General features: G+C 40.8%; 1 protein-coding gene across 4 annotated transcripts in view; it reads right to left on the reverse strand.

The window, feature by feature from the left end:
• Window positions 1–1,811: 1,811 nt before the first annotated feature.
• Window positions 1,812–19,313, reverse strand: part of dpy19l3 (dpy-19 like C-mannosyltransferase 3) — a 73,864-nt gene continuing 56,362 nt past the window's right edge. For 3 of the 4 annotated variants that reach the window (XM_026175880.1, XM_026175872.1, XM_026175896.1), the window contains 3 exons: window positions 15,119–15,251; window positions 4,863–5,021; window positions 1,812–2,783 (listed from right to left, as the gene is read on the reverse strand). In XM_026175880.1, coding sequence (XP_026031665.1) covers window positions 2,580–2,783; window positions 4,863–5,021; window positions 15,119–15,251 — 496 coding nt within the window. In that variant the 3' untranslated portion in view covers window positions 1,812–2,579. The remainder of the gene's footprint in view (window positions 2,784–4,862; window positions 5,022–15,118; window positions 15,252–19,313) is intronic. The other variant, XM_026175889.1, reaches the window with a different exon arrangement.

The raw sequence follows: 19,313 nt of genomic DNA on the forward strand, positions 1-19,313 counted from the left end.
TACAGAAATGAAGCCCAACAATCATGTTTTACAGTCCCGTGGTCTCAGCCTCAGATACTTATCAAATCACACAGCGCTCGTGTAGAAACAAACAAACAAATGTACAAAATATGTTCTCCTTCATTTCTGTCAAACAAAGCTGTATGACACGTTTCCAGCTGTTAGTATCACGATTGCTAGGCAACCTGGGCAGCGCGACGGAGGCTAGACCGTCCCATTTCACAAGCCTCGCACTTCTGGCCTTAGCGGTCTTTGAGTACGCGGCCCTTGAGGACCGTTAAGGTTGCATACTTTAAGGCTGCAGACCCTGAATTGGGATACAGCCCAGTCCTGCACTCTTCCCACAGCAGGTCCACCTGTGTAGTAGCTGTACAGGGGCCCGATAATGGATACCAGAAATTTGGCAGTTAAAGTAATTCATGGTAGAAGCAATAAATTGTCAATTTAATGAGCCTGCAACAGCTTATGATTATCTCTGTAACACCATAAACTCTACTGATCTGCTCTTATAGCAAGAGGCATGTTATGCTGAAAGTTAGTGGAAGCTGACGAGGCAGTTAGCAAACTTTTTCTTAAATCTTCTTTTCAATAATTTCAATCATTTATTTTTATGTACAACCCTGAGAAAAAAATACCACGGTACAGTAACATGAAGAGAAAGGGGGTGGGAGCTAAACTGAGCTCATCAGCTAGCAGCTCTCAGACTGATCATCAGAGTAGAAAACCACAAAAATCCCGCAAACAGAGAAGCTACACAGCTTAACAGATTTATTAGACCACCGCCAGACCAAAGAAAGAGTATTGGTTATTACCAAAATACATTTTTATGATTGTGTAATGGTTAATTCGACAGTATCTGCAAGCTCTGACGCGCAAGCTTTTAATATAGTTATTGTCTTGATCCATGAATTTTCAAATTTTACTTTTACAAAAAGGCAGAAAAGATTAATAAAAAAATAATAATAACACATTAAAGTTACAGAAGAATCAATTTTAGTGGCTGAATGTTTGATGAAATTCAGACTTCTGTGAAAAGTCCAGTGTCTCGGCTCAGATTTGGATACAGTTTATTTGCCTAATAAATAAAAATACATTTTTTGGACAGATTTCTAAAACATTTGTGTGCTTTGTTTTTATAACAGGTGGTCTAACAAAGTCCATTACCCGCTGTGTATCTGGTACATGGCCTCTCCTGGGACTGATGTTCTGGTGATAAGACAGTAATTTAAATAGTGTGTATGTTCAAAGAGTGTGTGATCCAGGTTATTCTGAAGCTACCATGTAGAAATGTCTCCCAGACACATCATAGGAAGGTAATTATAAAGATGACAGCTGTAAGGACACACTGACTAAATATGTGTGTGTGTGTGTGTGTGTGTGTGTGTGTGTGTGTGTGTGTGTGTGTGTGTGTGTGTGTGTGTGTGTGTGTGTGTGTGCATGCGTGGTTGTCTCTAACAGCTAGCTGTGCAGAACAGGCAGACTGCGGCTTTCTCAAGAACAGCTTCTCCAACCTGCATCACAGTGACTGAAGTCACGCTCACAGACCACAAATAAAAATTAAATTAAAGCCTAAATTTAAGTTTGTGTTTAGTTTGAGACATTTTGTAGAGAAGATCAAAGACCTGTTTGAGGGCTACGACTTGGTTTTAGACTTAAAGTAGGTTCAGAGTGAGGATAAGTTGGGGTTTGGCACGTAGTTGTTAGGCTTGTGGGTAGAAGAGCTTAGGATGACAGCAGTGATGCTAGAAGTAATACTAGTAACAGTAAGATTAAACAGTCGCACGAGTTTCCACTGGGACTATGGCAACCTGTTTAAGCATGTTTTTATGTTCAGGATGTTTAATGAATCAAATTCAAGCACAGTTCAATTATTAATATGAGAACATGTAATGAGGCCGATGACCAGCTTCCTTTACACTAACATGGCTGAAACACACTGACCGGAGCTGCTCGCTGCCCATCTGAAAGAACCAACACGTCGGTCAGTTCTGAAAAAGAAATCATCTCCTAACTGACTTTAATCTTTTCAGTTGTATCATTTTTGAGGTTTTTTATGAAACTTTATAAACTAGACATTTACACTTAATGTCGGCTGATGTCTACTCCTAAAACAACTGAACTACAGTGGAAACTGAACCTTTTAGATCTTATGTTTTTTTTAAAGTCAGTTTAAATCCCTACAAATGAAGAGCTCAACAAATCTTCGATTTCTGCCCCTACTTTCATTGGCAAAGAAGAACTCAGCTGCAAATACATACGACTTCTCTGTATTTCAATCTTTAAGTTTCACTTAGTCATCTAAACTTTTTTGGGGGTGGACGGCGGCTGAATGAGTGGACGTAGAACAGCCCGAAGCAGGAATCCTACATTTGCACACTCCACCCGAAGTGCAGACCGGCCCCGCTGTTCTAATAGCACGTCCAAAGAGCCACGTGTTGAAGAAATAATGGCCATGATCACAGCTGGGCGCAGTGCACAGAGGAGACAGAGGAACAGCAAGGATTCAGCACTTTTATTTCATCCTCTCCTCCTCTCTCCCCTCTGGCCTCTGCTGGGGTTGTCTTGCAGCCCTGGTCCTGCTACTGAGTCACGCTGGGCTCTGATGAGCCCTTCGTATTTTTCTTGCGTTTCTTCTTGAGTCGGTAGACATGGAAGGTTTTATTCTGGAATGTTCTGGTAAAGAGAGCGTTGTAAGCTGCCGCGTCCGTCTTGATGGCATCGCAAAAACGAGGGTGGGTGGCAGGGACGAGGTCGGGGTCATCCTCTCCAGGTCCGTCCATGATCTGATAAGAGAACAAACGCGTCACCATTAACAGCAACGAGAATGACGGCAGGCTGAAGCCAGCACAATCGAGATAAAGTCCACCGGCAGCAGCCTCTGATTTCACTTTGCTCTGCCAGTTAGATCTGCCATAAAATCTGTATGGATGCTTTAGTGCATTAAGGGCTAAAGTGAGTCTAAATTAATAAATATTCTGCTTTGGGATTATTGATCGCAACATAGCTAAAACAGCAGCCAAAGAAGGCTGAACCCAAAGAAAAAAAAGAGGCAGTGCAGGACATGTGGAGATGCTGGCTTCAAGGACGGATTTTCTTGGAAGGAATAAGATACTCATTAGCAGCACTGAAGGCCATTAACAAAAAATATCAGCTTCTAAAAAGGATCCCACAGAACGGCACTGTTTGCTGGCGAGATGCAACACTTCCAGTTTTAAAAGGTGGTGGGTGGGACTGTGAAAGCTTCTGAATGATAAACTTTTAATGAAAAAAAAGAAAAGGGATATTAACTTTTTGTCAAATATTCAGTCATGAATATTTTATGGTTTCACACACTTGAATTCTGAAAGTGTCACGTTTAAAAACACTAAATAAGCCACAACATGAAAAGCACTGAGCCATGTTAGAGTGCAGCTACGAAAACTATTTTGAGGCTTACAGTGAAACTGTACAGTGTATGAAGGCAGCGGCCCCCAACCCCCGGGCCATGGACCGGTACCGGCTCGGGTGTGAAATTGACGATTTTCAGGGTTTTTATTGTTAACTCTGTTTCCCGGGGTCTTGTGTTATGAATTCATTTTCTATATATTTTCATGTACTTTGTTTTGTAGCCGTGTCTTATTTTGAAAGGAACGTTTATGCGTTACCATAGCGACCAGAGAGGAGGCTGTTGGTGCATTTCAGGAGGACGCTGCTAACAAAGTTACACAAATACACTGTGAATTATTATATTTACAAAATAGCACCGTTCTTGTCTTGGTCGGATCATTTTCTTTTGTTGTGTTTATCAGCGACGCCTTGAAGGCCGGTCTGTGAAAATATTGTCTGACATTAAACTGATCTGTGGCACAAAAAAGGTTGGGGACCGCTGCATTAAGGGACAGTGTATAGAGTACAAATTAGCTTCTGAGCAATATGTATAAATATTTAGGTTCATAATCACATGCAAACACTCTGCAGTGGGTATTTGTAATTATTTGGTGATTTCACTTTGCATTTTCATTGGAGTAAGATCATCAATATCGCTGGAAACCAAAGTAAGGTTTTCCAGCTGTAAACGACGCCCCACAGGTCATGTGGCTTTGGGCCGGTGAGTTTGAAATGTCTTGATGGCACACGGGGAGATTTTAATGTGGTGGCTGCCTGGTGTGTACAGTAAAGATACAAACAGGCAAAACTTAAAGTTTCCAGGAGAACCATCACATTTTATAGTTTGTTATAGTCATTAACACTCGGGGTGTTACAGGGAAAGCACTGGATCACTGAGCAGGAAAAAAAGGAAGGCATCCTTAAAAATGAAAGCAAAAAAAAGATGAAAAGATGCAAAGAAGGAAAAACAAAAGCAGGCAGACAGAAAGACCAGAGGTGATAAAAAAAAAGTAAGAGCTAAATAAAAGAAAGTATGAGAGGAAGCGAAGGACAGACAGAAAGAGACGTAAATCCAGCATTCCTTCAATAAAGCTGTCTAGATGTCAGATGTTGTGTACGCTGCGTGACATTTACGGCGTTGCGAGCACACCCCGACTCTGCGTTTCATGTGTCTTACACGATGCTGGGCCAGACCGAAGCTCGCCTCGCTTCTGGTAATCCAAATAGCCGGCGAGCTGCATCTGACATCAAAATAAAGAGTCTGGGGGAGTGGGGGTGAGCGGCGGCAAAAGAGTGAGAGACAGTGACGCGCAGATAAGAAGTGGGACTATTGATCTGTCTGCAGAGGCTGAGAGCTTTCACCGAGTCGCAGGAGTCGGCAGAGGGGACGGCGCATGCTGACACACACACACACACACACACACACACACACACACACACACACACACACACACACACACACACACAGTGAGTCACATTAAATGAAAGCCACCCACATGTCCGTTGGCCAGGTCGAGCAGGTCCCGCAGTCTGCAGCCCCGCCTGTGCCTCCGCTCATAGCAGATGCTGTTTTCCAACACCACATAGTCGGCCCCAATAGCCTTCAGGATATCGTATACTTCCTCTGGGGAGCGGCGAGCGTACACTTGATACACCTGTTCTCACACACACACACACACACACACACACACACACACACACACACACACACACAAGTATTTCCTGAAAGGAAGCCAATATTAACTTGATATTGCTGGGAGGGGAAAACTTCTCCCCTGGAACTCAATTACCCGACACATTTGTTTTCTGAATTACACTTTATGAAACTTGGTTTATTCCAATTAGGAAACGTTTACTTTGAAAAACAAAAAAAATAGAATGAAAACAATTATGACTCAAACAAAACCCGCAGGGGAACAAGAACTAAAGCTGAAAACATAAATCCCAGCTTCCAGGAAAACTCTCATGGTTCATCTTTTATTTGTAGCAGGCAAAAGATTTAAATGGACAAATTATGCAGCCCATAAATACTGCAAAAACTGGCTAAGAGCTGATTTATTGTAAGGCTAAAACACAGTGAAACAGCAACTTTTAGAAAGGTTCAAATAAGCTGTAAAAAAAAAGCATCAATCCAACTGAATCTCACCTGTGACTGAAATCACACTAATTTAACCACTAAGTGCTGTTTTAGTTTGTTTGTTGGTGTTTTTGGATCATCTTAACGGTGAATATCAAATATACTCACTACATTGTGCTTTCAGTGATTAACCACAATGACACAAGCATGAGCATCTTCCTTTGCAAACGAGCCTAAATCTGTCGGCGATGATGCAAAAATGACGAGCGTTCACTGGAGCCATTTGGAGAGCCCTTCTGTGGCTGGTGATGAAATATGGTGGAAAATCACAATGGAAATAAAGTGACAACTAAATATTAGATATTAAAAATAGTCAAGAACTGTCAGAATCTGATACTAAGTGAGGGATGACTCTAAAAGTACTACAGCGTAGTATCATTGTCACAGTTTATCCTCTCGAGATGATCTCATGAAAAGCTCCAAATCAATATTTAACTGATCCAGCTCTCAGTGTATTTTAAAAAAATATATATATATGTCAACTGCTGTAAATAACCAGCTTAGAACAATTCACTGAACCACACTGTGTCACTGAGATGAAGTAAAGCACTGCACGGCCTGGCGGACAAAGTCCTGGCAGCATTATTGTAAAACCCCAGCAGGTTTTGCAGGCAGAGTGTCAGTAAGCATTTTATATTCGAGCATTTGATAAACAAAAATGTGTATTCCGCTCGAGTAAATAAAGAAGTCGACTAACAAAACTGAATCTAAATAGCTGCTGATTTTTTCTTGACTTTTCTTCCTCTGTCTGAACCACAAACGAATTCAAGGAGTCTTTCACGTAGCTGTAGCCTGCAAACACCTGCAACCTACCAAGCTAACGCAGTCTGGACAGTTCAGACGGGGAGGGGGTCGATATCAAACCAATGTCTTGCCAGAGGGCAGTGTTAACAGAAGAAAACGTTAATCGTTTCTCTTGAACTCACAGATTGGTGCTGAGTGAAAGTCCGCTGATGCCAACCCTACAAGCTCCATTTGATCAGCTATGAAAACATGATGCCAAGTCACCAGACACTCAGGAAATAATCAGGGCTGTAGCTGAATATAGACCAATACTGGTCTCATCTCCAGTTTTTAAAGAAGAGATGCCTCTTCATTTTTTTGTCGTTTTCCCCTGTGGTGTCAAAAATGGCGTCGACCATTTTGCTTGACTAAGTGGAGTCGTGGCAACTTTTTACGTTGACTGCACGAGAGCTTTTCTGTGGATCAAGATGTATGTAAGAAAGTAATGAGGATGGAACCCTTATGATCAACAACTGCAGTCCTAAAACCTCTTAGTGGGTGCCAAAAGATTCTTGAAGTATCTAAGTCGCAGAATTTTATCAGAAGTGTAAAATAAATTAAAATAAAGAAGCAATCAACCTTCCTTTATTGGTCTTCGAATGCATTTTAATGTTTGAAACGGCTCTGTTCTGCTGATTGAGCCCTACTATTGTCCGGGGCTGCCCTCATGATTTAAAGTGCACTGACATGAAGTCAGTTATGAATTGCTGCACATAAAGTGAACTGAATTGTGCACTATTATCTGTTGAGATTGCAATAGGAGCCAGAAGGCGAACACGATGCAAAGACCACAGAACTGATTATGACTGAAAAGCAGCTCATGTGTGAGCAAAAACGAAGCTATTGTAACAACACGACAAAAGGATATAATCGACTACAGCAGTGTGGATTTCTCTGAAGAAAAAAAAGACATGTTTGACTTTAAAATGGTTTAACAAAAGGGTTATAATAAAATCAAGTTTTCCTAATTGAGGTTTAATTTACTTAGATGTAATACAATTTTCCAACCAGATGGTCATAAAAGAGGAAAATAAACCAATTTCTGTCAAATGATGAAATTTCAATTCTGTTTTATGGCTATAGCACCAGTTCACAGCGGCTTTCTCTGAGTGCTGTAAATCTTTAAGACCCCAGAATATTAGAAAAGAGAACCCCAACAGTAAGATGATCCCTTAGCAGTAAGCATTTGTGGGGAGGAAGTTGAGGAGAGGGTAGACAAATATACAGGATAGCAACACATGGGGATGACAAAGTTCTCGAAGCATCATAGGAAGTTCCCGAGCAGCTTGAGGTTATATGTAGATTGTATAAAAGGAAACACTACGTCCACACGTACACGGGTATTTTTAAAAACGGAGATTTTACGTTTTCGTTTTAAAAAATAATCCCGTCCACACATAAAGGCAGAAATGAAGGAAAACGCTGCTATGAACATGCCAAAGCAACAGGTGGCGATATATTCCTAACCGCACAGAAATGTTGGCCAATCAGAAGTCTAGAAGCCTCGGTGGGAAAAAGTAAACAAAGCTGGGGCATAGAAGCAGAACCGAGTCGTATGTGTGGAGGGACAGTAACTGTGTGTATATGTAAGCATTTAAACACTGCAGAGAGTAGAATTAACAGTAACAGTATTGTAGAAATTCATTTCACCGAAACAATAACGTGGCGCACAGTGTGACGTCAAAAAAGGCGCACACCTTTGACGCTGCATTTTCTGCGTTTTTCTCGTCCACACGTAAATGCAAAAACTGAGTTTTCAAAAATATCCACCCTGGCCGGAGTTTTTAAAAATCTCCGTTTTCAGTGACCAAAAACGCCGTTTACGTGTGGACGAAAGGTGCAAATGCATAGAAAAACCTGCGTTTTCAAAAATACCCGGGTACGTGTGGACGTAGCCTCAGACTGGAATTTGCTATTAAGAGTAACTTCAAAGACAAATTAAACAAAAAAGTTTACAAAGGTAAAGGAAACCCCAAAGTGTGTATGAAAAGCAGTGAGTACACATGGAAATCCCATCAGTATATCTGTGAAACATGGAGGTCATGTCATGGTTGGTGGTGTGCTGCTGGCTGTGGCACCTGCTCGCTCTTTATTGATGATGTATTGCATGAATTCAGAAGTAATCCGTAAACGAACCGCACTTATAGAAAGCCTCTTCTGTCCTTATTGACCGCTTAAAGTGCTTTACTACGGTGGCCCTGAGAGGCCAAACGGACTGCGACTTCAGAAAACACTTGCAAAAAGAAAAATGCTGCAAAAAGAAAAAAATGCTGTTTTCTGAAGTTGCAGTCCGTTTGGCCTCTCAGGGCCACCGTACTTTACTCTCCAAACTACATCCATCACATAGTTTAGGATGTTGCCCGTGGTTACTTGAACATGCAGGCTGAGGATGCTGGAGATCAAACCACTGACCTTCTCATTAGTGGACTACCTACCAGTGTGTGCTGTAAAGAAAGAAAAACTATGGCTATATAAAAGGACCCCCTCAAATCTCATTAGCTCGTTCTTTATCCTGCAGCAACCACATAATAGATTTTATTGCTTTTTATTTCCACTGACATGTCTGGAAAAAGAGACTGAAACTTGCTTTTCCTAAAAATGTTTTTGTGTGAGAACTAAGTCAAAATCAGTATCGCCCCATCAGCTCAGATTTGTTAAAGAATACACTCTGTACAGTTTTTTTTGTACAAAAAAGGTGATTCCCAAAAATTCCCAATTAAGAGGACAAAAGAAGACGTGGCAGACCTAAAAGACTATCTACAACAGATGAACAGCATCTGAGGAAAGAGACACCACAGTGAGTGTCTACAGGTTCTGGATTTTAGTCAGTGATGTTGTGCATCTTGTCAAACTTATGAACACAGAGAAGGACCATCAGATTGCTGAAACTGAAAGCAAGCATGCAAGGCAAAGGCTTCATTTTCAGCTGCCAATTCAGCAAAAGCATATCCGGACAGAAAACACACAGATAAACATCATCAGTCATGGACTGACCTCCTCAACATCACCGAAGCACTGTGGGATCCTCTTGACCGAGAACGGGAAAAAGGGCAGAAACATCCAAAGAAAAGCTCTGGATGTCCATGTCTACTATTTCTGAAGAGTACTTAAAGGAATTACAAGAGAGCTCGCCTAAGAGAGTTTGTCTGTCTTAAAGGTAAAGGTGGTCGTTAGTATTGCATAAACTCTGTTTTGCTTTATATACTGTTTCCAGTATTTTGCCATGTTACGATAAATCACTCTTTATCCCATTTTTCTAGTAAAATACAAAGACTTGAGGGGTGGCTCAAGACTTTTGCACAATACTATAGGTATGCAAATTAATATAGAACGGACTACAGCAGGTGATGGGAATATCTATACTTGTTGTCCATTAATGAATAATGTTGCAGTGACATTTATCTTACACAAGAAGTGGGACCATGTTTTAAAAGACATTTATGCAGTTTTCTTCCATAATAACAAAGAAAACAGAGCCACGTTTGCACAGCTGTCTTCATGAGGACATTCACTTCTAACACCTTACCTAAACCTAAACAAACTCTAATCCTAAAACAGAGTCTTAACCCTAAAACAGCCTTTTGATAAGGACCAAAATGTCTTCACTCTTCCAAAATATACTCACTCCAGTGGTCTAAAACTCAGCCTGGTCCTCATAAAGATAGCTGGACACAGATAAAGCCCAGTAGGCCTGAACCAGTGTCGTGGTCCATTAATGAGCTCCATACTAGGCTCGAGCCTCGCCAGCGGCTCAGCATGGCTGACTTCCCGCTGGGAGGCAAATCACAGGCTCAGCTACCCGAGAAATGACCCACACATTACTTTCCGCTCATTGCAAAGAAGACACACCGCATGCAGAAGCAGAAAAAAAAGTCATAATAAAGGTAATTCTCCATTGTGTTTGGTCATTAGCTGCATGTGGTTTGCAGTTTGGGAAAAAGTGATATTTGTCATGTTTTCTATTTCACTGTCTGAATTCAGTCAATATGGGAGTGACAACCAGTTATTTAAGTGCATTGGCAGGGCATGTAATAACAGGCCAAAGGGAAAAATATACTAATGAAAACACAATACAATGAGAATTCATGAATAATACACAGAAGTAAAGTGAAACGCTGCCTTTGCTGCTTTAAACCTGATTTCAGCAGGAAAAAAAACATTCACGGAAAAAGGGAAAAAGAAAACAATGCCTCCGCAGCATTCCTCACATACATTACAATACTAATATGCACTCAGTACATGCGCCACCATTCATCTCTCCTTTACTGGAACACAGCACTTTTAGGCTCCATTTTTCCTACGTTACCATTCATCCCACTGTAATGGATGCACAGTGCATCTTCTGATCCCATATTCATTCAGACAATCACTGCAGGTCAATGGCCCCCATCTACAGACAATTCCCTGGTCTCTCACGCAAGACATTAGCACAGAGCTGAGTGAGATGGATGGGTGGGGATGTTGTACAAAACAGATTTCACTGTGTAGAGGAGGGCGGGAAAAACGCAACCACGAGATCTGGAAATAGCCTGAAAATTCTGACACTGACTGCGGCACCAAAATAATGTATAAAGGTTAAATATTACTTAAATAAAATTGAATCAAAACAAGGAAAATGCAATAAATGGTGTGCAGCTACACTCGCACTCAGTTACTGTGGCTTTAGTCTAACTGTGGACTGTGGCTGGTAACACAAAAATATCTCAGTTCACTTCATTTCCAGTTTCACTGTTCATTTTTTGGATTTTTAAAGAACATAATTCAAAATGCAAATTACCAAAACTGAAAAATATATAGCATAGCATCTTTATTTATAACGCACTTTACAATGTTGGCCAAAGTGCTACAAATACAAAGTAAAGAGAAAACAGCTTAAATTACATTAGAATATCTTAAAATTAAATACAATTAATAACAAGCATATTAAGAGGCAGTCCTGCTGTGCTGAAAGGTAAATAGACGTGTTTTAAGACGTGATTTAAAAGCAGATAAGGAAGGTTGCACACAATGAGGTTTTCAATATTTTTTCTAGTGTTTGAAAATAACTTTAAATGGTAAATGGCCTGTATTTGTATAGCGCCTTACTAGTCCCTAAGGACCCCAAAGCACTTTACAAATCCAGTCATCCACCCATTCACGCAAATGGTGTATTAATGCCATTTTGGACCCCCCAAAAAAGTGAGGGACAAAAAAATGCTAGAAAAAAAATAGAGGGGGGGGGGGGGGGGGGGGGGGGGGGGGGGGGGGGGGGTCTGGAGGGGTAATGGGTTTTAGGGGGTTTTCATTATAGAATTAAATTGTTTCACTTCGCACGTTTACAAGAAGCAAAGAAAAAAGGAATCCACACTGACTGGGGTTAGTTGAGCATTTGTGCACTGAGAACTACAAAGCAATAGATGCATCTGCACAGCAGCCCTTCCTGACTGATGTGAAAGCAGTCCAGCATCTGAGTGTGAGCAGGTTGGTTCTACCCAGCAACTAGGGCTGTTCGATATAACCATATATATCGGATGACGATATAAAAACGTCTATCGTTTCATTTTACGCTATCGTTTGTTTTGCGGTGTCGCAAAATAAGCTGTTTACGGCAATATTTTTTCATTGTTTTGATGGTCACTGTAGTGGCTATATTCATTTCTTAAAGTTCTCTCTTTCTCTTATATTTTATATAACCACACTACAGACGGACAAGCGCCTGTTTTTACATTTTTGTGATTTATATCGTTATCGTGATGATAGAATTCTTATATCGGGATATGAGATTTCGGTCATATCGCACAGCCCTACCCTCAACACAAAGCTATTACAGGGCTCTAGACTAACTTTTTGCCATGGGCGTACCGGTATGCCTAACTTTAAAAAGTTAGGCGCACACAAATTTTATAATAATTTACATAATATAATGTGTTTTTCTGGATACACTGTGCTTTTTCAGCATTCAAAGATTGATGACACCGTGTCAGAGCACTGGCTATGAATTTCAGAAGGATCAGGCCTTAACAGAAAAGTTAGCAATAGTTCTTTTCCTATTACAGCTACATCCACGTCTGTCGTGCCTAGGCGGCTCACTAGGGCTGGGTATCATCACTGATTTCTATAATCCATTCGATTCCGGTTTTCAAAGTCCCGATTCGATTCAACTTGGCCTCAGACAGTCAGAAATATTATAATTCTGATCATTTATCAGTACTGACTTCATCAGAATTGTGAACATCACAGCAGATGCCTTTGTGTGAAAGTAACTGAGAATAAAACACAGAAAAACATGAAGGAGATTTTCCTGGTCTGGCTTTTTATAGCAGATAACCTTAAAAATATTGTTCTGCATATAAAGTTTAAATTTCTTCAGTATTGAACAACAGAAAAAACAGGCTTTCTTGTCCGAAGTCATTTAAGTGGAAAAAAAGAAAAAGAAAAGAAAAAGACAGCAGCCACAGCGCTGTAAACAACGGTAGACTGGTGGGTAATAAGCCAATGAATAATACAGAAAACAGAGATTGGAGACAGGAAACTGTTCTTGAAGTACAGAAAGAGAGAGAGAGAGAGAGAGAGCTAGCTGTGCATAAAGTGTGATTTTAATAGTCGTGGAAGCAAAACAGCAAAATTCATGATGACATTGATCAAATGTGAAGCGCAGTTTGCTGCTTCTTTTGCTGCTGGCTTGGTGAATTTTGGTTGGAGAGACAAAACCTGCAGCTCAGAATCAGTGCAAAAAGACGTAAACACAGCGCGGACCGGACGCATCAGAACCGCTAAGCTCCGACAGCGTGTCCGTCTACGGGCCGTCGGGTGAGAAAGCCGAGAAAGACAAAGCTGATTCTGATGCGTCGGGTCTGTGTTTACGTCTTTGTGTGGAATCCGTGTACCTGCTCTCATTTGCTGTTTGGTTGTTTTTGAAATGGTTTTGTGAGCTTTAATCTGAGAATCTGGCGTTTCTGGCAAAACACAGTTATATTTAAAAGTCGATTCAGGATTTAATGAATCGATATCGCTTTATTCAAGCTACTCCCCTCCCACTTCCACCTGCACTTTCAACTGGACCACGGCCAATCATAGAGGTCCCGCCCCTTACTATCTCTGATTGGTTTAGTCCACGATAGGGGCAAAATGTGTGTCTGTTGTTGACCACAGGGAAGGTTGCAGATTTTTTTTTTTTTTTTTCGCTACCCGAACAGTTGGTCGCACAGGTGCAACCAAATTTTTTTTTTTTTTTTTAGTCGCACCACTGAAAAATTTGGTCGTATTTGCGACCACATTGGTCGCACTCTAGAGCCTTGTATTATGTTCCATGACAGAAACAAAAAACTGTTTTTCTAATTGTACATATAAATTTTAAACTTGAGTTTCAACTGCTCGTTTTTTCCCCTTACCTACCCACAATGAGCCTAGTGCACCATTTCAATGAACAAGGGTAGGGATAGCTCAGCAGGTAGAGTGGTCACCCCTTGATTGGAAGGTCGGGGGTTTGAATCCACTGAACGGCTATCCTGAGGTACCCCTGAGCAAGGTACTGTCCGTACACACTGCTCCCCAAGCGACTGATTGGTGGCTGTCCATTGCTTCACTGAGTGAACGGGTTAAATGCAGAGTAATTTCCCTACAGGGATTAATAAAGTATACATTATTATTATACATTCCATTACAGATGACCCAAAGTTGTCACTCATCCATTTCCTTAACTGTGTATCCATTTCAGGGTCGAGGTGCGTTGACATTGGGCGAGATGTGAATATTTCACCAGTTTCGCACAAACAGCGTTTGTGTACTAACGTGACCCATGTCTCTGGGAAGCCACACAGTAACAGCACTAACACACAAACTCAGCTATATGAGCGGGACTTTCACAGATACTTACAAATCTGTGATTATATTTGTAAGAACAAGAACTGTCAGATAATATTCAGATAGTTATTGATGTATATAATTCCAGAAAGACCCAAAGGTTAAAAAACAAAACAACTATCATTTCTTTGAACAAGGATAACACAGAGCATGTGATACCTTTGTGATACCTAAGTAACAAGTAATAACTGGACGTGGAGGGACTTCTTTGTTACTCTTAAACTGAAATCTAAATTAACTGGAACTCAACCGGTGTGCTGGAGAGAAGATGGAGAAAAGACGGCAGATCACGGTCACATTTCTGCATTTTCTAACTTTACATGTCTTTACCCTGGACGCTTTCCAGATGAATTACATCACACAGACAAATATCTTTTAAAGGTCCTACTGGCAGCGAACAAAAAAGCCATGACTAAGCGTTGGCTCTAGAAGCATCGCCACACAATAACTTGGTTATTACAAGTGTTAACAATCTACACACTGGGAAGAGCTGACATATGCATAAGACTTCAAAACAAAAGTGGGAGAGAAAAGGTGGGAGAAATCGCACCGTTATTTAGCCTCTGAAACAGACTTGATCGCGTGAGGTGGAAGAAGTGGGTTTTTTCTTTTTCTCGACCATTCTGTTTAATTGTGAAAATGAATAAAAACAAAGACTCCAGGTAGAATCTTTACAACACAAGACATTTTGAGAAAATTGCCGTTGTGAACTGATGAATATCCACTGAAGTGAACTGAATTCCGCTTTAAAAGATATCACTGGCTCGTAAAGCTTTGTCAGATCTCACACCTCTTTCAAAACACAAATATTACAGCTGTGATTATTCTTAAAGCGAATCCAAGCAGCTAATTGGCATTCAAATCCACCTGACTCGGTGTTATGAAGCTGACACTGTAATTACCATCAATTTACTTCAGATTTTCCATTTATTGTGTTCGTGTTATCTTGCAACCCCTCTGGCAGTTTCGTTTTATTGCAGCCTACAGTACCTGTCTGGTCCGCTCCCGCAGGTCTTTATCTTCATAATGGGGGTGGTTGGTGAGAACTCTGCCTGTGCACAGCTTGATACCCGCCAGGAGCTGCATGCTTCCAGCAAATACTGCCTGTTTGGGTGTCTTTGTGCTGTGGACAAACAGAGAAACGAGACAGACAAATCAGTCACCTTTCTAAACATTTTCATAGTATATTGCATGACTAGGCTAATATAATACAGTATATGTTTAGAAGTTAAAGCAACAGAGAGATGGAAAAAGTTTTTAGGCTATCCACACAAACATCGAGTCATCAGAAAAGTTTGATTGAATTTTACTTTATTTTATGGTCTCCTGTTGTTATTCACTGCACAGGTTTTTGCCTTTTGAGCTGCTGCAATAATTGGAACATACTACTGATGGCATTTAAAAGTTTCTTTCAGAGACGGATGAATTAAATTAGAAAAAGATGCCAAATGATGTGCAGTTACAGTGCTACGGAAAACTCTACATCGCCAAGGACGAGCTTTGTAAAGCTGTGGCGTGTTAACGTGTTAATACAACTTAGTTTGTTGTGTGCGTGCATGAAAATGTGTGTGTATTCAAATCTTTTGCTGTGCCCCTGCAAACTGTGGTCAGGTACATCCTGGTTGCATTAATAATTCTCCAGATAAACATCAAATTGACTGCAGTGCTATTGTGGCAGACAGATCAACACCGCTGTGCATGTATCACTCAGAAAGACATTTAAAAGTTTCAGTGCAGAGATGGAAGGACCAGGGAACGACACCCACTACAGTGGAACTTCACCAATTAGGCTTTTATGGTAAACTAGGCAGACGGCAGCCATAAGAAGTAAGACAAACCTCTCAGCGCTTATTATCTGTGTTAAGTGGTTAGCACTGTCACCTCACAGCAAGAGTCCTAAATATGAGCTCGAGATGTTCCAAGAGACAAATTTACTGCTCGTTTACATAAGGAAAAGTAGACGAATTAAATAGTGTAAAAAGTATGAAGTTCCCAAATTGAACAGATAATTATTATCTGCATTATCTGTGCAAATTTCATATGTGCATTTCAAAGATCAGAGATGTCAGTTTCTGACTTAACTGATCAGCAGAAAACTCGTCATTAATGTTTAGTAAGTGCAGATTGAAGGTTACTTTTTTTGTTCTTTCAATTAAATGTTTAAGACTAAAGAACATCAACATTTGTGACTTTAACTTTTCCTGAAATGAATTCACCAAAGAAAACTGAAGAATGCTGAGAACGCTGTGCGCACTGCAAGCTCTCTGTACAGTATATACTGTACGCGTGTAGCACCGTAATGACCGGCTGACTGTTTCTCATGTGGATGTGCACATATGCATGAGTCTCGTAGGCGGAGCGGAGTGGAGGGTATTCAAACATGTTCCAAGGTGGACGTGTGGGTTGATGCTTTGGCCTCCTGACCTTCAGCAGGAACGCGTCGTTGTCCTTTCTGTCCATTTTGCTTCTTTGCTGCCTTTAAGCCAACATTTTCTTTCCTTCCATGTTGATTACATTTAATTTGATGTTTATATTCTTTTATGTAAATGGCAGAAAGGAACAGCCAGGAACCCTTTGACATTATAAAAATGAAATAATGATGTTCTTGGCTGAAAGAGACTCTCTACTGTGGCCAAGCACAGATCCTGCCTTGCTTCTATTTTCTCTTTGTGTGCTTAAACGTGTATTTGAGCGTGTTCATTAGTACCTGTTGCTCAAATTCTAGAGCACCATTAAGAAGATAATGATCTCGATTGTCACTCGAATGCAGTTTCTAACAGCTTGACAAGCATTTTAGCTTCTTCTTACCAGCCTTGTTTACCACCACAGCAGGGAGCTGTCGCTCAGCTATACTCTTCCTGCCCACCAGCACCAGAAGTTACCAGCTAGCTGAGGATTTGGCTTCTAAAGAGTCAGTTTGCTTTAAGTTGGTGGAGACAACGGGCTGACTTCCTGTTTGTTTCCTGCCCCCTAAAATCTCAAGTTGAATATTTAATCAATCCAACGAACTATGAATCAAAAATCAGGATTAACATACACCACATGACCTAACTGTAAACTGAGTCAGACCAAAAATAGCTTCATGTTAATAGGTTTGGACATAATCTATTGATATCGAGCTACTTTTCTACAGTTTTACATTTACCAGTTGTTAAAAGTAGTTCTTTCAGAAATTCGTAGTGATGGAGCTAAAGACCACGAAAACAAAAAGGTCTGAGTAAGTAATGGGCAGGCGCACCTCAGGAGAGTAGTTCTATTAATGTTATGAATTATATCTGTGGTTTTGCTGCTGTCATGAAAAAAGAGAGGGCAAAAAAAACTACATTAATACACCAAGAAAAGTCTCGACCTTGTCTGGAAAAACATATCTGAACCAATTCACCTGCTCGTGCTTTTATGATTTTGGTATAAAGATTTGTGAGAACTGTCAAAGGCTTTTTAAGAGTCATGCCAGCATTTGCCTTCAGAACAGATTAACTTATCACCCGCAGTCACAAAGGACTGAAAGCACTCTTTGACCTCTTTGCAAACAATTCAAATTCAACATAAAGCTCAGCAACACAGCCGCAACCCACTTTTGTCTGACCGGATCAGCTTTTTGTTACACTGAGCATTCGTTCTTTTTACAGTTTTCCAGAAGAGGAGAGAAAATGTAAAGACATAAACCTGAACAATAATTTTTAAACATCCCTAAATTACAAATGTCTGATGACATGATTTTGATTAGACTCCAGATTTTTAAAGACCGTAGGCTCAAACATCGACACTGCATGAAGATTTTAAGAGGTGATGACGGCCTGTTTTATCACACCGACTGCGCATCACTGCATTATTGGTGGAAATTCATGGCGTTTGGTAACTTCGCACTTTTTTCCAGCACAGCTTTGAACCTCAGCGGTGGTCTCAGCATTGAGCAGAACTGAAAGCGCCTCTGTGGGCACGCAGGGTCTGAGCAGCTGCTTTTCTGATGATTACTTTGGTAACTTCCAAAACACTCCTAAAAAATTTTCTTGCCTTTTATATAAATCTTATGTTCCACCTGCAGAGAGTGCAGCTGACACTCCGCCCGCACACAAAGAGTTACTGAGTGGAAGTGATGATGATGATGAGTGATAGTGAGACAGAGGACGTGACTCGAAGTGTTTTTATATAAATGCCAGGATGGCCATGGATTTTCTGCTGGTCTCACTTCTGATTGAGAAGTGTTCAATCAGGGACGTCGCTCTGACTCTGTCTCTAAACTGCCTCTGGATTAGCTAGAAAGCAGAGGAAGACACGCACACACACAAGCACAGATCACAGACACCACTTTCCCCATTTAAGGATGAAGCCAAATGCTTCTAATTTAGACAATTTAAAGCACGACAAGGAGGAGGATGACAGGAAGACAATTAAGGGAGCAAGAGCGGGAATGAGAGTAAGAGGAAGCAGAGTATTTAAAGAATAGTGAAGATACAGTCACACCGACAGAGCAGAAACACACATTGTTGCTGAAAGACTGATATACAAACGAGTAGTGGCACATATTTCTTAAGCATGGATCAAGCAATTTGTTTTAATTAGACAAACACAATGACACAGATCCACAAAACAAGGAGAGAGAATCCCACGAGGACTGGACAAGAATTATCTGGGGACCGTCAGAGTTAGGAGCTTAGCTTTTGTCTGGACAGGATGAACAATTGCAACTCTTCTTCTTCTTCTTCAGATGACCCCTGTAAGGGTTGCCACAGCAGACCCCCCCCAATCTCCCAGCATCCTCCTCTGTCACATCAACCCCCTGCATGTCCACCTTCACCACATCCATGAACCTTCCCCTTTTCCTTCATCCTGGCAGCTCCATCTTCAACATGCTTCGTTCATAAGTGAGACTGTACAGGTTTTAACTAAATGCTGAAGATAAAAATGACTGACATTGGATTATTGCGATAATCCTCATCCCTATGAAAACAAATTAGCCAGTCTACATTCAGACTGCAGCTCTTAGTGAGGGTAAAAGGAGGAAATTCTGTAGCTCAAACTCCACATTATTATTCATCTCGTCTGTATTCTCCACCACTTGTAGAAAGAGATGTCAAAGCTGAATTGTCTGAAGTGTTTTCTTAAGACTGGAATTTATTCTGCAGGGCTCACATTCACCTCATTTGTGTTAAACGGGGCAAAAATCTCAGGGACAAATATCTCA

Source organism: Astatotilapia calliptera, chromosome 1, assembly GCF_900246225.1.
Source record: "Astatotilapia calliptera chromosome 1, fAstCal1.2, whole genome shotgun sequence".
In the NCBI taxonomy this organism is placed as follows: domain Eukaryota; kingdom Metazoa; phylum Chordata; class Actinopteri; order Cichliformes; family Cichlidae; genus Astatotilapia; species Astatotilapia calliptera.